This window comes from Calonectris borealis, chromosome 24 (assembly GCF_964195595.1).
Source record: "Calonectris borealis chromosome 24, bCalBor7.hap1.2, whole genome shotgun sequence".
Lineage (NCBI taxonomy): Eukaryota > Metazoa > Chordata > Aves > Procellariiformes > Procellariidae > Calonectris > Calonectris borealis.
In genome coordinates, this window is record NC_134335.1 from 2,419,346 (window position 1) to 2,434,264 (window position 14,919).

Genomic DNA, 14,919 nt, shown 5'->3' on the forward strand with positions numbered 1-14,919 from the left:
GGGCTTGACTGACAAGGCACAGGGTGACTGGTGACTTGCAGTCACCTCTGCAAACAAAACAAACAACAGAAACACACGTAGGTTACAAACAACACAACTTAGAAAGGAGAAAGAACATTTTTCACATGATGCCACATTTGGCTTTAATGTGTGACAGGTCTTTTTGCTTGAAGGATATCCTTGTAGACGGGCCTCCTGTTTCTCTGAAGGCATAGTCTATAGATTCTCTCCATCTCTGTTGCTTTTCCTGCATCCTTCTTGTTCCTTCTCTGAATGTTGGACACAAGTAAAGAAAATGCTGCCATATGGAGGCCTGTAGTCTATTGTGTAGCAGGACTGAGCAGTTGGGTTGAACGAAGGAGTTTCTAGTTCACAGTGGTGACTCAGAAACCAATGAGGTTCTCATTCAAATCCTAGAAGAATAAACACAAAAAGACTTGAGGAAGTAAGTGCAAAATAGTAAGAATATATCCAGAAAGTGCAACTGAGGGAAATCTTTTCTATAGAGCAGGGTTTTGTTAGGCTCAAACTCAGGAGCAAGAAATGGGAATTTTGAGTGAAAGGTCCTTGAGGATAGTGATGAGGTTAGCTAGACAAGAACACTTGAAATGCAAATACCACTCCCTGAATGACTCGAAATACCTGTTCTGTGGTGGCACAGGAGCACGACTCAACAATGAAAAATGACAGAAAACAGTTCTGTCATCTCTAAGCACAAATGTCAGTCAGAAGCTCCTCTTCAGCTACAGATCCAACAGACTATGTTTCAGTTCCGTGCACGTACTTTTTATTCTCTGATGCTTTCCCTTGTTGTAATCTGAAGAGTATGTTGTTTCAAAGCAGTGAGTATACTGAAAAAAACCCCTCACATTTAGCATGGCTAAATATAAGTAAAATATTTTAATATTTTATATCTTACAGGAAGACCAAAGTATCTGCAATTGCACTACTACTTTCAAATCTAAGTCTAACCTAAGATCACAAAGCTTCAGTGATGACTTTTGATTCACCATCTGAACAGCAAAGGAAAAGAGCTGGACTGGGGCCACTGTTACAAGGAGTAAAACTGAGTTTAAACAAAAAAGCATTCCTCACATCTTTACTCCTGTAGTGGGACTCTTGTAGGGCACTCATCAGAGAAAAGGGTGCTGACTGTTGCCTTTCTGCATTTTTAAAAAACAGTAGAAAAGACTAGGAGCAGGGCTGCAGAAAGGGAAGCTACTCATGGGAGGCTTACCTCTGATGTATTCGTAGCTGGGGATGGAAAGGATAATGTCCTGTGTACATGACAAATTAAGTGACCAGTGATCATCTCAACTGAGATTTGCTATATCCACAATAAGGAAAAGCACAAGGACATACCTGGGAACTAAGTGGCTTGGGCTGCACAATTCTCTGGATATCGTATCGCTCTTCATTCCAGTTCCCCATAAGGGTTTTTGCTGAGTAATGATCTTCATTGGTGGTGCACCTCCAGCCATACTGGGAAAACTTAGAAGTGCTGTCTCAGTCCATCCACAGTTCCCCATGGCCAGTAGCATGCATGAAGGAACCATGGAGGGAGTTGTACAGATCTTGGACATGATCTGGCAATAGAAATCAACAACTCCCTAGGATCAGCTCGGATCTCAACAGCAGATAACATAACACCACCACCCCCCTGGTGACTGGAGAGAGATGTCCTATACTTCCATGTGTGACAGAAAGCATCAGAGAAGAACGGAGTTCCTTCTTGATGCTAATAAGCATTTTTTTTTCTTTTTTTTTTTGGGGAGTGGGGAGAGGTGGTACAGCGAGCATCTATTTTCCTAAACTGTGATACTGCATTTCTCAGCTTCACCTTATTGAATGCCTCTGAGAGTAACTTACCCACCTTTCGAAATAGACGAAGTGATTTACCCAAGGCCACAGGGACCTAATGCCTGAACCAGGACCAGACCTCATAAACTACAGGCGGTAGGTCTCTGTTGGAGCTTGCCTTTGCTGATTTTAAGCCTTCCACTGTCATTACCCATGCGACTCCTGAAACACTGTCCTTGCTCTGTGCAGCAGCTGAGGGCATGCAAATAGAACAGGCGACAGTAAAGCACCGCTATGCTCTCTCAAGCCATAATTTGCAGTCATCGGACTGCAGCGGCCCGTCAATTACAGCTCCTGGCCTCGCCAGGGGCGCCGGCAGCTCCTTGGGCCCTGCACAGAGGGTCCGTGAGGGGGAGCGGCTGCCGACAAAGCGCCGGCGAACCCCGCAGCGGCCCAGGCCACGCCCGACGGGAGAAACCGCTTCCGCAGCGGGCCCGGGGGAGGCGTGGAGGCCCGGGGTCGCAGCAAGCGACTCCCCGCCCCCCAGCCGGCCGCCCGGCGCCTCACAGGTGACGGCACGGCCTGATGCCACCAACAGGCGATGAGCGCACCAGCGGCCCGCTGGCCGGCAGAAACGTCATGAGGGAGCGCCGGCGGCCCGCGAGCGCCGGCCCCCGTGCTGGCTGCGGACATGGAGCCGGTGCGCTGCGTCCTGCTGCTCGGGGAGGGCAACTTCTCCTTCGCGGCCTCCCTGTGCGGGGCCGCGGGGACCCACGTCGTGGCCACTTGCTACGAGAGCGAAGAGGAGGTGTCCGGGCGGGGGCGAGCCGCGGAGAGCATCCGGCGGCTGCGGGAGAGAGGTGGGTAGGCAGCGGCGGGGAGGGAGGGTGGTAGTGGGGGCCCTCGGGCAAAGCGACGCAGGGGAGAGAAACGGTGTCGCTAGTACTCGGCCGTTAGCTATAACCGCTCTTCTCGTTACGGTCGAAGCAAGGCTCTCGAGCGGCGTGGCTTCCTTAAATCAGGGACCTGGCGCTGCGGTGCCTCCGTAGGAGCTGTCCGGTCACTTTATAGCCCTTCACCACTCCAGGCGTCTCGGAAGCGCACTTTTGCCACGAGGAATTGGAATTGTCCAAGAGGCTAACTCAAATACCCTAAAATCTAATCAGACTGAAATAGTACTGAAACAAATAGCCAGTTAGCAGAATTCTCTGCAAGAGGGCAAAGGGACCCTAGGCTTTCTGGTTTTCCTAACGCACATGAATGGGAAGGTGCCTGGCAGCTGCTGCTCTGATATGCTTAAAAATGGACTAGAGGACTTTTAATTGCTACCTTTCTTTAAAATTTTCTGTAATGATAAACATCAGAGTCTTGGTTTTCGCTTATTTTTGAAGGAGCTGAAGTTGTGTTTTCTGTGGACTGCACCAAGCTGAAGGACTATTTTTTACCAGAAAAAAGAGAATTTGATTGCATTTATTTCAACTTCCCTCACTGTGGGAGAAAGGCTGGGGTAGTGAAGAATAGAGAGCTGCTTGCCCGCTTTTTCCATAGGTGAGTAAATCAGAAGTAGTTCTATGATAATTGGCTGCTGTGATACAGATTTCTAGCCATGTTACAGGTGTTTTTCTGGCACTATAAAATTTCTGGCTGTGTTAGCAGGATTTTCCTTGTTGCCTGGCTTTCCTTCCAGCTCCGCAGAAGTGTTGACAGAGGAGGGAGAGGTCCATGTGGCTCTTTGCAATGGACAGGGTGGGACACCTGCTGATCAACCAAGGAGAGAATGGCACAACAGTTGGCAAATAGTGGCTGTGGCAGCAGGAGCTGGATTTATCTTGAGTAACGTTCATCCTTTTAAAGCAGAGACTATCCATGGATATAAGTGTACAGGCTACAGGTAACCGTCATGTGGCAATACTGAAAAGTTTATATTTGTGCTTTTATAATGCCTAGCACTAGTATGTTCTTTTAGTATCTTGTTTGTTGGAAAGAGGAACTCGCTTTAATTTTCTTTAAAATAGCTACAGTTCTTTTTCGCCTCTAAGCAGTATAGCCAAGATAAAAATGCAAGCTTCTTGCCAAAGTACCTTCTAAAAAAATAAGATTGTCTTAGGATTGTCAAAATGATCCATTTCAGAACAAATGTTAATCTTGGCCTAAAGGCAGCAGGAGGACTGCGGTATGTGTATCTGCTTAGCAGACAATCACAGAATCATGGCATGGTTGATGTTGGCAGGGACCTCCAGCAGTCATCTAGTCCTACCCCACAGCTCAAAGCAGAGCCAGCTAGAACAGGTCACTCAGAGCCACATTCAGTGTCCAGGGATGGAGACTGTACAATCTTTCTGTGCAACTTGTTCCAATGTTGGATCACCTGCCCAGTAAAAATATGGTAGTGTTGCATTTTTGTCACCTTGTAACAAGACCTGGGATTCAACAAGAGGTGTGTTAGTGTTACACAGAGCTATCTGTGTAATGCTTTACTTGTGACACATTAAATGTAGGAAATGATCAATGACTTTGCTCTGTGTTGTGTATTGTCAGGAGTCAAGATAAATCTTTCTGTGTAGAGGGTGCTTTAAACCACATTTTCACACGAAGCACGCCACTTCTGTATTTCAAACCTATGACCTGCAAGATAGAACTGGAAAGCCAAAAAGTTTCTTTTCAAGTACCACAAGTACTTGTGGATAAAATTAATAGGTAAGTTTTATAATTATTTTCTGTTTGGCAATAACACACACTCCTGCTCTCAGTGGAAACGACCAGCATAGGTGCCAGATAAAATGGAATTGCTTCACTTTCCCTCCTTTCCCCTTTACAGAATTTCCTGTTCCATTTCTTCTTCAAGTCTGCTTCATGTTGGCTTGTGGTTATAGCCTACTTACAAACAAGTCTACAGAACAAAAAGAAACTTTATAGTTGAGACCAAGCTGCTGTATACTTAAACACACAAGTAAAGATGAAAACTTTAATCTGTTTTACTGTACTGTGGAAGAAATTCAGGAGCTGACTTGTGCCTGCTAATACCACAATACTAAGGCTAGCTAAGATAAAAAATGCTAACCTCTTAGGTGAACTGCTGCATACTTGGGAGACTATCCAGGGCTAGCATAATTTGATGCATTTCTGTAGTTTGGTAATGCCTGTGCTGAATGGAAATGGTGATGCCTGTGCTGACTGTTAAGTCCCATTCCTTTATTACTAGCAAAAGTACAGTTAATTCTTGATTGCAACCTGGAGACAAACACCACTGTCCTGAAAACGTGTTAGCCATTGCAACACCTTTGATGAAAGATTTGGCTTGTTCAGGTAGTTACTAGGAACCGGCTTAGTATCTGAGATTGTTTTGGGTAAATTGCTGCACTCAAATTATGATCACAGGAAGGCATTTCAAGGAAATCTGTTTAGTGGTGTCTGTAATTTGCACTTTTATTTTTCACAGGGGTTTCCTAGAACTAAATTCAAATCATCCAGTACGGACAGTAAAGGAGAAGCTCACTGCAGAGCTCAGCCAAGCCTTTCCGTTACAAAACATTGATGACTGCCTTTCTTTGCTCCACCAAGGTCACCTCAATGGTGTCTGTCACTCAAATATCTTTTGGATCATTCTGAGCCCAGAGGAGACTCCAAGCACTGAAGAAGTGTCTAATGGACTGGCAAATGCAGTTTTATTTTCCCATGTTGATTTTTGCAGGGACACATATAAGAATGGCTGGGTGAATGTACAGGAGGGATGCCACATTTCAAAACAGTATTATCTTAGACCTTCCCTTCTACCTTATGCTCAGGCAATAATACAAAGAGGAGCCTTTCTCCCGGGGACACTTCATGTTCTTTCTGGCCCAGTTTTCAGGAAGTGTCTTATCACTCCTTACTCCATGCCTGTTTTTCATGAGATGGTTTTTGTATGTGCAGTTAACAGGGGTACAGAGAACAGCTGTATCCAGATGTTGGTGAATAACATTAAAACCAGCATACATTCTCTTCACCAGACTGTTTCCGGCTTTAAACTGAATATCAATCTGCAGGAAGCAATGAGCTTTGAAAAAACTGAGCTAAATGACTTTGCTGCTTTTGAATTTCAGGTTAGTAAAATTCAGTACTTCATCTGTGTGGAGATAGATAATTCAGGCTCCTGTGAGAAGGGCTCCTGTGTGGGAATTATAAGGACAGCTCATTATGAACTAGTAAGCAGTGACTTGGTTGTTGTCTTTGCTTCATTGAATCTTGACCTCCTAGCCATGCTGATCTGTGGAATATCTGACTGGCGAATGCTCTGGACATCAGACACACGGTTCCTCTGTCAATTTCCTAGAGGAGAGTTAAGGCTTTTCAAGAGTTTTTCTCTCTATCCACCTTCCTATGTTCATGATGTCAGCTTTTGGGTTCCTGATGGGGAACAATTTGATGAAGTTGCTTTTCACACCATTGCTAGGCAGGTGTCAGGTGAAATGGTTGTATCCATCCAGTTAATCGACAGTTTCCAGCAGTCAGAGACCGGACGGAAGAGCCTCTGCTACAGGCTGACCTTTCAGTCCTGTGACAAGGCACTGAGCCGCCAGGCGGTGGCAGAGATGCAGCTGCTCTTTCGGAAGGAAATAAACCAATGCTTGCGTGTTACTCTTCGGTAGAGCGTTCTATGTTGTTTTGAGGTGCTCGAACAGCGCCTGCGCTTGTTGCTGATCTGGAAAATGTGGCCTACATCTTGTTGGACCTAACACTGCATGTTATTGCACTGCCTCTTACAAAGGCGGTGTGGACTTCAAGTACCTGCACACGTTCTAAATGTGGAAATTCCTGTTAATGAAGACCAAGCATCTTCCTGTTCTGCGTGTGTGTAATGAAACCTCATTTTAAAAAGTGGAGCCTTTCTTTGCTAGGGTCCTGTGAGACTGGACTTGATCTCCTTACCGATGCCGATTCACTTTTCCTGTTCTTGCTTGTGTTTGCCCGGTGCCTTGTAATGGTGGCGGTGGTATGGAGTACGCTGAAAGACGGAGGATCTTACTATTTCCAAAGGGTTGTGTACAATTTGAGCACTGAAAACTCTCTGCGCAGGTGCTCAGTCCCTACGGGAGGACGGTGTGTGCTGGGCTGCCAGCGGCAGGGGTGCACCCAGTGGGGCCCCAGCTGCATGCACCAGCAGACTACTTTCCGAGTAGCTAATACAGATGGTAATCGCAAATGGTAATAGTTACAGCAGATGTAACTGCTGACAGAGAACTCCAGTAACAGACCGAGTTACTGGAATCTGTAGGATTACACTGGGGAAAGGTATCAATAGCATGGCGGATACCACTAGGTCTTTCTTTTAACAAAGAATGCTAAGAATGTTAAAGAGACTAAGACCTGAGGTCATTGCTGACTCTGTAGCGACTCCCAGATTGCGCTAGGTGATTCATGGCTGCCGCAGATACTAAGAAGTGCTACTAGGTAGTTCTGTTAGACTCGTCTACCAGTAATTCTACAGCTGGAAAATCTACTCCTGAATTCTCACAATGGAGCCCCCCAGAGCCTTTGGGGGTGAAATAAAAATCTCCTGCTACTAAGTGCAAGAGTCTGGTGGAGCCGAAGGAGGGTCTGTGAGACGCTGACCGATCCCGTCAGTTGCCGGCAGACTCCGTCGCATCTGCCACCGGCGCTGCGTCCCAGCGGAGCCGAGCCGGCTCCGCCGCAGCCGTCGGAGCCCGCCGCACCGCGGGGAGCCGGTCCGACGCCGGCGGGAGCCACCGGAGCTCCGCCGCAGGCCGGCGCCGTGCAGACGGTCCCCGCTGTGGGGCGGGCAACGAGGCGCGGGGGCTGCGGCGGGCGCGGGGCGCGTGCCCCCTCACCCGGGCGGCGCGCGGGCGTCTCGCGGCGGCAGGGCCGCGGGCGGGGGCGGGCGGGAGCAGCCGTCGCGCGCGGGGGTCACCAACGGTCGCGCGCGTGTGTGAGGGGGAGAGCGGCCGCCTGAGGGGAAGGGGAGCGGGACCCGCCTGGGGAAGGGGCGGGCGGGCAGGCGGGGGTCGGCGCCGCCTGGGGAGGGTCCGCGCTTGTCTCGGGGCGGCGGGCGGGGTCGGCCATCGCCTTCGTGGGGATGGGGCCGCGATCGCCTCGGGGCGGGCGGGCGCCGGCGCCGCCGGGGAAGGGTCCGCGATCGCCTCGGGGCGGGCGGGGGTCGACCATCGCCTTCGGGGGGTCTGCGAGCGCCGTGGGGAGGGCTGGGGCTCAGGCGCCGTCCCGGGGAGGCGCGGTCAGCCATCGCCGTAGGGGGTGCGGAGGGTCCAGCCCCCGCCGGGAGCGGCCAGGAGCCCGGAGCAGCAGAGGGCCCTTGGCACTCGTCCCTGCATTGGGAGCACCAATTCTGTGAGAAAAGCCGATCTGCGAGGTTTTTTCCGGGGGGGCGGGTAGGGGCAGGGGGTAGGGGCGGGAGAACGGCCGGCGGTCGGGTGGTGCTGTGGAGAGCTCCCTCCGGGGGCCGGGAGCCTTCTCGGTCCTGACCGCGTCCTCCTGCCTTTGCAGCAGCTGGTGGAGCAGACAGCGGAGGCATCCATCGCGTGGCACTGCGAGGCAAGAGCGAGCGAGAAGAGGAGCGGAGGAAGCCCGGGGGACGGCGGTGGAGGAAAGAGAAAGGCACTCTGGGCAAAGGGACCTCCCTGTCACCGGAGCTGTGGTCACACAAAGGCGTCACCTGCACCTTTGGTGCCCTGGCTGGCTTTGAGCTGAGCGACCTCCCTGTAATCAGGGCTCGGGTCTTTTGCTTTTGTTGGCCTTTTGCCATGTTGCCCCACGGTTAGGCTGCCAGAGAGAGTGGCAACCCTGTAAGGAGGGTGAGAGCCACCGTCTCGGCACCCGGGGGGGAAGTGGAGCTCCTGAAGACGTGGTGGTGTGCCACAGCCAGGGTGGCCAGCCTGGATGGCCAGCCTGTAACCCAGGCACAGGCCGAGGGGGACCACCCTGTAAGCAGGGCTGTGTGCATCCCCTGGGCTCAACAAGAGGTGCTGGGAGGGACCCCCTGTAATCAGGCAGGTGTCCCTGGCCCCGGCCTTTCAGAGGCATGGGGCTGAGATGTGTGGGGCTGGGCGTGCCCTGCCCTAGCCCTCTTTCTTTCTGCTCTCAGCCCCAGGAGCAGCTTGGGAGAAAGAGAACCATGGGGGAAGGCGGGAGGCTGGGAGGAAAGGGCCCCCTCCGGGCATTGGGTCATGCCTGCAAGTGGGGCCCGGGTCCTGCCTGGGCAGCCCTGGCACTGGGAGGCCCTTTTATTGCCTTGAGCCGGGCCACCGCCCCAGAAGCAGGGCTGGGGCCTCTGCTCTTTTGCTCCCTCCAGGCCACTGGGCACCATGACGGTGAGAAAGGTGGGTCTGAGGTGGCTGAGCCTGGGGGGATAGAGGGTAGGAGGGGGGAAGGATGGCCGGGGGTCGGGGAGCGCTGTGGGGACCGCCCTCCGAGGGCCGGCATCCCTCTCTCCTCCAGGCAGAGGAGCTGGCGCTTGACTGCGCCCTCCTTCCTTGGCAGCAGCTCCTGGAGAAGAAAGACAAGGCATCGTGTGGAACTGCGAGGCAAGAGCGAGTGAGAGGAGGAGTGGCGGGCTGAAGAGGGGGAAAGAGGAAAGGCGCACTGGGCAAAGGGACCTCCCTGTCACTGGGGCTGCAGTCACACAAGAGCATTGCCAGCACCTTTAGTGCCCTGGCTGGCTTTGCGCTGGGTGACCTCCCTGTAACCGGGGCTCAGGTCTTTGGCCTTTTGCCATGTTGCCCCATGGTTTGGCTACCCGGAGGGAGTGGCAACCCTGTAAGGAGGGTGAGAGCCACCGTCTCCGCACCCGAGGGGGAAATGGAGCCCTCTGGACCCCGGGCCCACCCTGTAAGCAGGGGAGGGCCGTTTCCCCGCCCCCCTCCTCCGGCCCCGGCGGCTTTCCGCCTGCTGGCAGCCTGGCCAGCGTGACCCCCTGAAGTCGAGGCACGGCATTTGCCCCTTGGCCACCCGTGAAGCCCCTTGGCGTGTTGAGGCCCCTCTGGCCTGCATGCAGCCCGGGGGGGCAGGTCTGAGGCTCTCCCCTCCTCCTCGGGGCGTAGGGATGGCTCCCCAGGCATTGGCTGCAGAGAGCTCCCTCTCTCTTCTGGGAAGTTCTGTTTTTCCCTGCCTGTGTGTGTGTGGCCGTGCCCGTGTCTGCGTCCGTGTGAGTGAGCAAGTGAATGAGCTTCTTGTTTAGGCCCCTGTTAAAATCGCTGCAGCGTACTTAGCTGAAACTTCCCAGGAGGGAAAGGAGGGCTCTGTGCAGCAACAGGGGGTCCCCTCTGAGCCCGCGAGCGGAGGGAGAGTCCGGGCTTGCCCCTTCTTTCTAAGGACGGAGCGAAGCCGCTTAGTCGTAGCGCGGGCAAGGCGACCTGCCTGTAGTCGGGGCCTGGGTCTCTGCCTGCGTGGCTGCCTGTCCTGCTGGCGACCTGCCAGCATGACAGCCCTGTACTCGGGGCGTGTGTCACGAGCCGTGGAGCCCTCTGTCCCCAGGAGCAGCCCGACCTCCCCGTAAGCGGGGCTGGGGCGGCTGCTTTAGCCGGCCAACAGGAACGAGCCCTCCCTCGCCCTTGAGAGAGTGCAGGTTGAGGAAGTGCTGTGCCCGGCGGGCGCAGTCCCGCCTTTGGCGCTGCTTTTGGCTGGGGCGACCTCCCCGCGGTTGGGGTCGAGGTCGCTCCCTGGGCTCCCGAAGACGTGGTGGTGTGCTGCAGCCAGGACGGCCAGCCCATAGCTCGGGCGCAGGTCAAAGCCTTGGGCTCTGTGGGGCTTGTTAGGAGTGAGCACTGAGCCGAGGGGGACCGCCCTGTAAGTAGGGCTGTGCGTGTCCCCTGCGCTTGGCGGGAGGTGCTGGGAAAGCACCCTATAATCAGGTGGGTATCTCTGGCCCCGGCCTTTCAGGGGTCTTCTTAACACACAATTGGAATGGCTTCTAAAAATCTAGGGAACAGCACTGAGCCAAGTACCTCCCCCAGAGTCATACGAACCATCTCAAAAGCGCCAAGGATGCTCTTATGTGACTGTGCCCTGGTGACAGGGAGGTCCCTTTGCCCAGTGCACCTTTCCTCTTTCCCCCTCTTCAGCCCGCCACTCCTCCTCTCACTCGCTCTTGCCTCGCAGTTCCACACATGATGGATGCCTCTTCTTTCTCTCTTCTCCAGGAGCTGCTGCCAAGGAAGGAGGGTGCAGTCAAGTGCCAGCTCCTCCGCCTGGAGGACACAGGGATGCTGGCTCCTGGAGGGACCTCCCCACAGTGCTCCCCGACCCCCGGCCATCCTTCCCCCCTCCACCCCCTACTCCCCCAGGCTCAGCCACCTTAGACCCACCTTTCTCACCGTCATGGTGCCCAGAAGCCTGAAGGCTTAAAGAGCAGAGGCCCCAGCCCTGCTTCTGGGGCGGTGGCCCAGCTCAAGGCAATAAAAGGGCTTCCCAGTGCCAGGGCTGCCCGGGCAGGACCCAGGGCCCACTTGCAGGCACGTCCCCGATGCCCGGAACGGGCCCCTTCCCCCCAGCCTCCTGCCTTCCCCCGTGGTTCTCTTTCTCCCAAGCTGCTCCTGGGGCTGAGAGCAGGGGGAAAGGGGACCAGGGCAGGGCAGGGCAGGGCAGGGCAGGGCAGGGCAGCAGATTTAGGGTGGCAAGCACCACTTGCAGGCTCCAAACACCAGCCACGTTCCAACCAGCTGCTCTGCGTTGAAGCGGCAGCTTCTCCCAAGTGATGAGGAACCCACCTCAGGAAGTTCTTCTGCCCAAGCCCCCAAAATCTCCCTGGAAAAGCCCTTGCCAGAGGCACCATCTGCCTCCAGGGCAGAAAGTGCCCAGCACTCTTGATGTGCTCAGCTGGCAGCCTGTGTGGGGTGACTGTCCCCTTTAGCGGGGTACAGGTCAGGGTGCCGCTCAATTGGAGAGAAGGAGCCTTCGTGGGCCTTTGGGACCAGGGCTGCCCTGTAAGTCAGGGGCCGGCCAGTGCCCTGGAGTCCCGGGTGCTTTGCAGTCCAGGCAGCGGTCTGGAGTCCCCTGTAAGCAGGGGTGCAGCCTCTTTGGCCGCTGCTTTGCATGCCCAGCTTCATTTGCCCAGGGTGCCCGCCTCCGAGCACAGCTCCAGCACCGGCTGGAACTCCGCAAGTGGCAGTGGTGGTGCCCGGGGAGGACCGGAGCACCAATCCGGTGAGAAAAGCCGATCTGCGAGATTTTTTCCGGTGGGCTGGGGAGGGTGGGGTGTTAGGGTATAGGGGGTAGATGTGGGAGGACGGCCGAGGGTCAGGTGGTGCTAATGGAGAGCTCCCTCTGGGGGCCGGCCCGGCGTCTGTTTGTCCTCCAGGTGGAGGAGTGGGGGCTTCTCAGTCCTGACCACGTCCTCCTGCCTTTGCAGCAGCGGCTGGTGGAGAAGAAAGAAGAGGCATCCATTGTGTGTGGAAGGAACTGCGAGGCAAGAGTGAGCGAGAGGAGGAGTGGCAGCGGGCTGAAGAAGGGGCAAGGAAAGGCACTCCTGGGAAGCGGATTTCCCTGTCTTCGGGGCTGTGGTCACCTAAACCATCCCTGGCCCTTTGGGGATGTTTTCTGTGCCTCTCGAGCAGGTACTTGGCTCATTGCAGTTCCCAAGATTTTTAGAAGCTGCTCCGATTCTGCGTTAAGATGACTTCCCAAAGTTGCTCAAAACCACTTTTTGTACCTTGATGTTCCTGCACCAGCTGTGGGGAGTGGAAGGGCTCTGCAGACATACGAAGTGTCCTTTCAGGCTGTGTGCACGCCAAGAGCAGGGATTTTAAGGTGGTTTCCCCTGTTCTGAATGCTTCTCTTTCAGCACCTCCACAGGGGAGGAAGCCAGTGGACACCAGCCTCTGGAGAAACATGTTTCTCCTCTCGATCCTGAAACAGCTTCTGTCCCCGCCCTTTTCCCAGCTATTCAGTGCTGGGGGTACCCAATAAAATGCTTTCTCCAACTGTGTGTTCCCCATTTAGTTACTTTCCTGCCCAACTCTGCCTGGGCAGGGGCAGAGAAGGGGCCGCGGGCGGGGGGGAGCAGACGCGAGGGCTGCAATGGTCGCACACCATTGTGTGTCTGAAGGGGAAAGCGGCCGCCTCGCGAGATGTGCTGCCGTCGCGGGTGGGCGAGGGAACCTTGTTCTGGGCCAGGCGTCCCGTGTGCAGCAGTGTCCCTGCACGCTGCCGGCGGCGCAAAGCGCGCTGCCCTCCGGAAGAGCGCGTTTACGGCCGCCCGCGCACGCGGCGTAGAGGAGCGTGCCCGTGCCCGTGCCCATACCTGGCATGGCGGCCGGCGGCTTCGGCACCGCTCTCGTTTCGTCCTCTGGAGGCAGGGAGCGGGCGCTCGGCTTCCCGTACTCGGCATGGCCGCCAAGGGAGCCCGGCAGCGGCCGCGGGCTGGAGGTGGCGGGGAGTCGGCCCGGCCGCGGTCGGAGGCCGCGGGCGCGGAGGAGGCCCGGCTGGAGTAAGTGTCGGAGCGGGCGGCGGGGCCGCGGGGAGCCGGGGCCAGGCTGCAGTGGGCGCCGGACGCGTGCCTCCTTCCCCGGGCGGGTTCTGCAACCGTCACTCGGGCGGAATCGCAGCTGTCCTTCGGGGCCCAGCAGCCCGAACTCCGGCGGGGCGGTGTCAGTTGCGAGCGCCCGCACAGGTATTTCCTCGCTGCTGGGTTTTTACGTCTCAAACGTACCCACAGCCCCGAGTGAGCCCCGCGTCGGGTGGCCGTGATGGGTGCCCAGCTGGGTTGGCCTGTGATGTGGAACTGGGTCTCCCCGGTCTCCTTTCGGTGGAGCTCCTCCCGGGCCTGCGGTAGCTTGTGCGTGGCCTTGCTCTCTATTGGGGGGAGGAGTGGGAGGTCCTGGGGGGCTGTCTTGCAGCGGTGGGTTAAGCACTCAGGGCCGTTGCCCCGGTATGGTGAGGGCGCATGGTGGTGCTTCCTTGGGAGGGGACTGGCATCCCCCAAAGAAAGCAGTGAGAGAAAGACTCATCAGTAATTACACAATGCTTAAATGATAGAGATGCAAATATGCTTGTTCTTTCCCTAGTGTCACATTGCTAGTCTTGATCTTGTTATTGAGTCTTCTTGGTGCATATTTATATTTTTTCTTTGGACTAGATCATCTGGGAGCAAAGCAGGACAAGTTTGGGCCCCTGAAGGATCAACAGCTTTCAAGTGTCTCATCTCAGCCAGATTCTGTGCAGCTCTCTTAAGCAACATCTCTGATTGTGATGAAACGTTTAACTATTGGGAACCGGTAAGTGGCTTTCTTTCCTTGGAGATGCTTGGGAATTTATAGTTGGACTGTGCAAATGCAGATTTATCTAGAACCTTGTGCTAATCTCAGTGTTTCAAAGAGAAATTTTCTTACTCAAGAGTTCAGAGATGGGAAATGCAAAACTCTCTACTCTGTGTGATGCATATTTGTTTATTTATTTAATCTCCATTGTAGACACACTACCTCGTTTATGGAAAGGGGTTTCAGACATGGGAATACTCTCCAGCCTATGCCATCCGCTCCTATGCTTACCTGTGGCTTCATGCCTTACCAGCCTTGTTCCACGCTAGAGTTCTACAAACTAACAAGGTAAATCAGATGTGTGAAAGCTTCTTTTGTGATGAATAAACATGCCTTCAGTCTGTGTTTATTAAAGCAGCTTAAACAGCTGCTTTGTTTGTTGTTGGAGGTAAGAGAATTAGTGTTTACAAAGCACTAATTTGTTTACAAACACTAACCTCCCTGTAAGGAGTTGCAAGGGTTTGTGAGCTGACTTAATGGAATCCAAGGAAAAGTGATTGGGAAGTTGCAGGGAAATGCTGTCAGGCTCCAGTTTGATTGAGAAGCTGTCCCAAAGGGGCTGGTAGTTCCTTGGCCTTTTGAGTGTGTGCAGGCCTGAGGACAGTTACCTGGTAGCCATGGGCTGTCATTCACCCCTGTGAGTTTCACCCTGATGCTTTAGAAGCCTGCATTGTTTTCTATGCCAGCTATCAGTGACTGTTTTGATTTATTTTTTTTCAATAAACTATAAAAAATAAATCTGTATTTTGCAAGGGATATTGCAAACTGAACTCACAGAAATGTAAAAGAAAAAGCTCTGAATGTGCATTCTGCTTGTGTATCCATTGCTGTACTTGGCATGTTTCTGCACAAGAGA

At 54.1% G+C, this 14,919-nt stretch overlaps 3 protein-coding genes across 21 annotated transcripts in view; 2 read left to right on the plus strand and 1 right to left on the minus strand.

The window, feature by feature from the left end:
* Positions 1-92: 92 nt before the first annotated feature.
* On the minus strand, positions 93-2,493 carry CFAP68 (cilia and flagella associated protein 68). The gene is given in 3 exon segments (XM_075172657.1): positions 93-413; positions 1,363-1,586; positions 2,412-2,493. Coding segments are annotated over 3 exon segments (336 nt in total). The 3' UTR covers positions 93-383.
* Positions 1,644-8,686, plus strand: FDXACB1 (ferredoxin-fold anticodon binding domain containing 1). Of its 4 annotated transcripts, none has more exons than XM_075172903.1 (6): positions 1,654-2,660; positions 3,192-3,348; positions 3,488-3,691; positions 4,339-4,497; positions 5,240-5,882; positions 8,299-8,686. In XM_075172903.1, exons 1-6 carry the CDS (start codon positions 2,492-2,494, stop codon positions 8,500-8,502), a joined length of 1,536 nt encoding a protein of 511 aa, XP_075029004.1. In that variant the 5' UTR covers positions 1,654-2,491; the 3' UTR covers positions 8,503-8,686. The 4 variants fall into 4 exon arrangements, with proteins under 4 accessions (XP_075029006.1, XP_075029003.1, XP_075029004.1 ...); XM_075172904.1 differs by having other exon boundaries at positions 8,302-8,686; XM_075172902.1 differs by lacking the exon at positions 8,299-8,686 and having other exon boundaries at positions 1,651-2,660; positions 5,240-6,668.
* Positions 8,687-11,218: 2,532 nt separating this feature from the next.
* ALG9 (ALG9 alpha-1,2-mannosyltransferase) overlaps positions 11,219-14,919 on the plus strand; it is a 37,108-nt gene continuing 33,407 nt past the window's right edge. For 4 of the 16 annotated variants that reach the window (XR_012677140.1, XR_012677141.1, XM_075172894.1 and 1 more), the window contains exons 1-4: positions 11,222-11,952; positions 12,158-12,362; positions 13,883-14,021; positions 14,217-14,351. Coding sequence is in view for 11 of the 16 variants with exons in the window: in XM_075172894.1 (XP_075028995.1) it covers positions 11,616-11,952; positions 12,158-12,362; positions 13,883-14,021; positions 14,217-14,351 (816 nt within the window). In the remaining 5 variants the exon portion in view is untranslated. Of the gene's footprint in view, positions 11,953-12,157; positions 12,363-13,059; positions 13,235-13,271; positions 13,418-13,882; positions 14,022-14,216; positions 14,352-14,919 lie in introns of those variants that run through there. The other 12 variants (XR_012677142.1, XM_075172892.1, XM_075172893.1 and 9 more) reach the window with 9 other exon arrangements.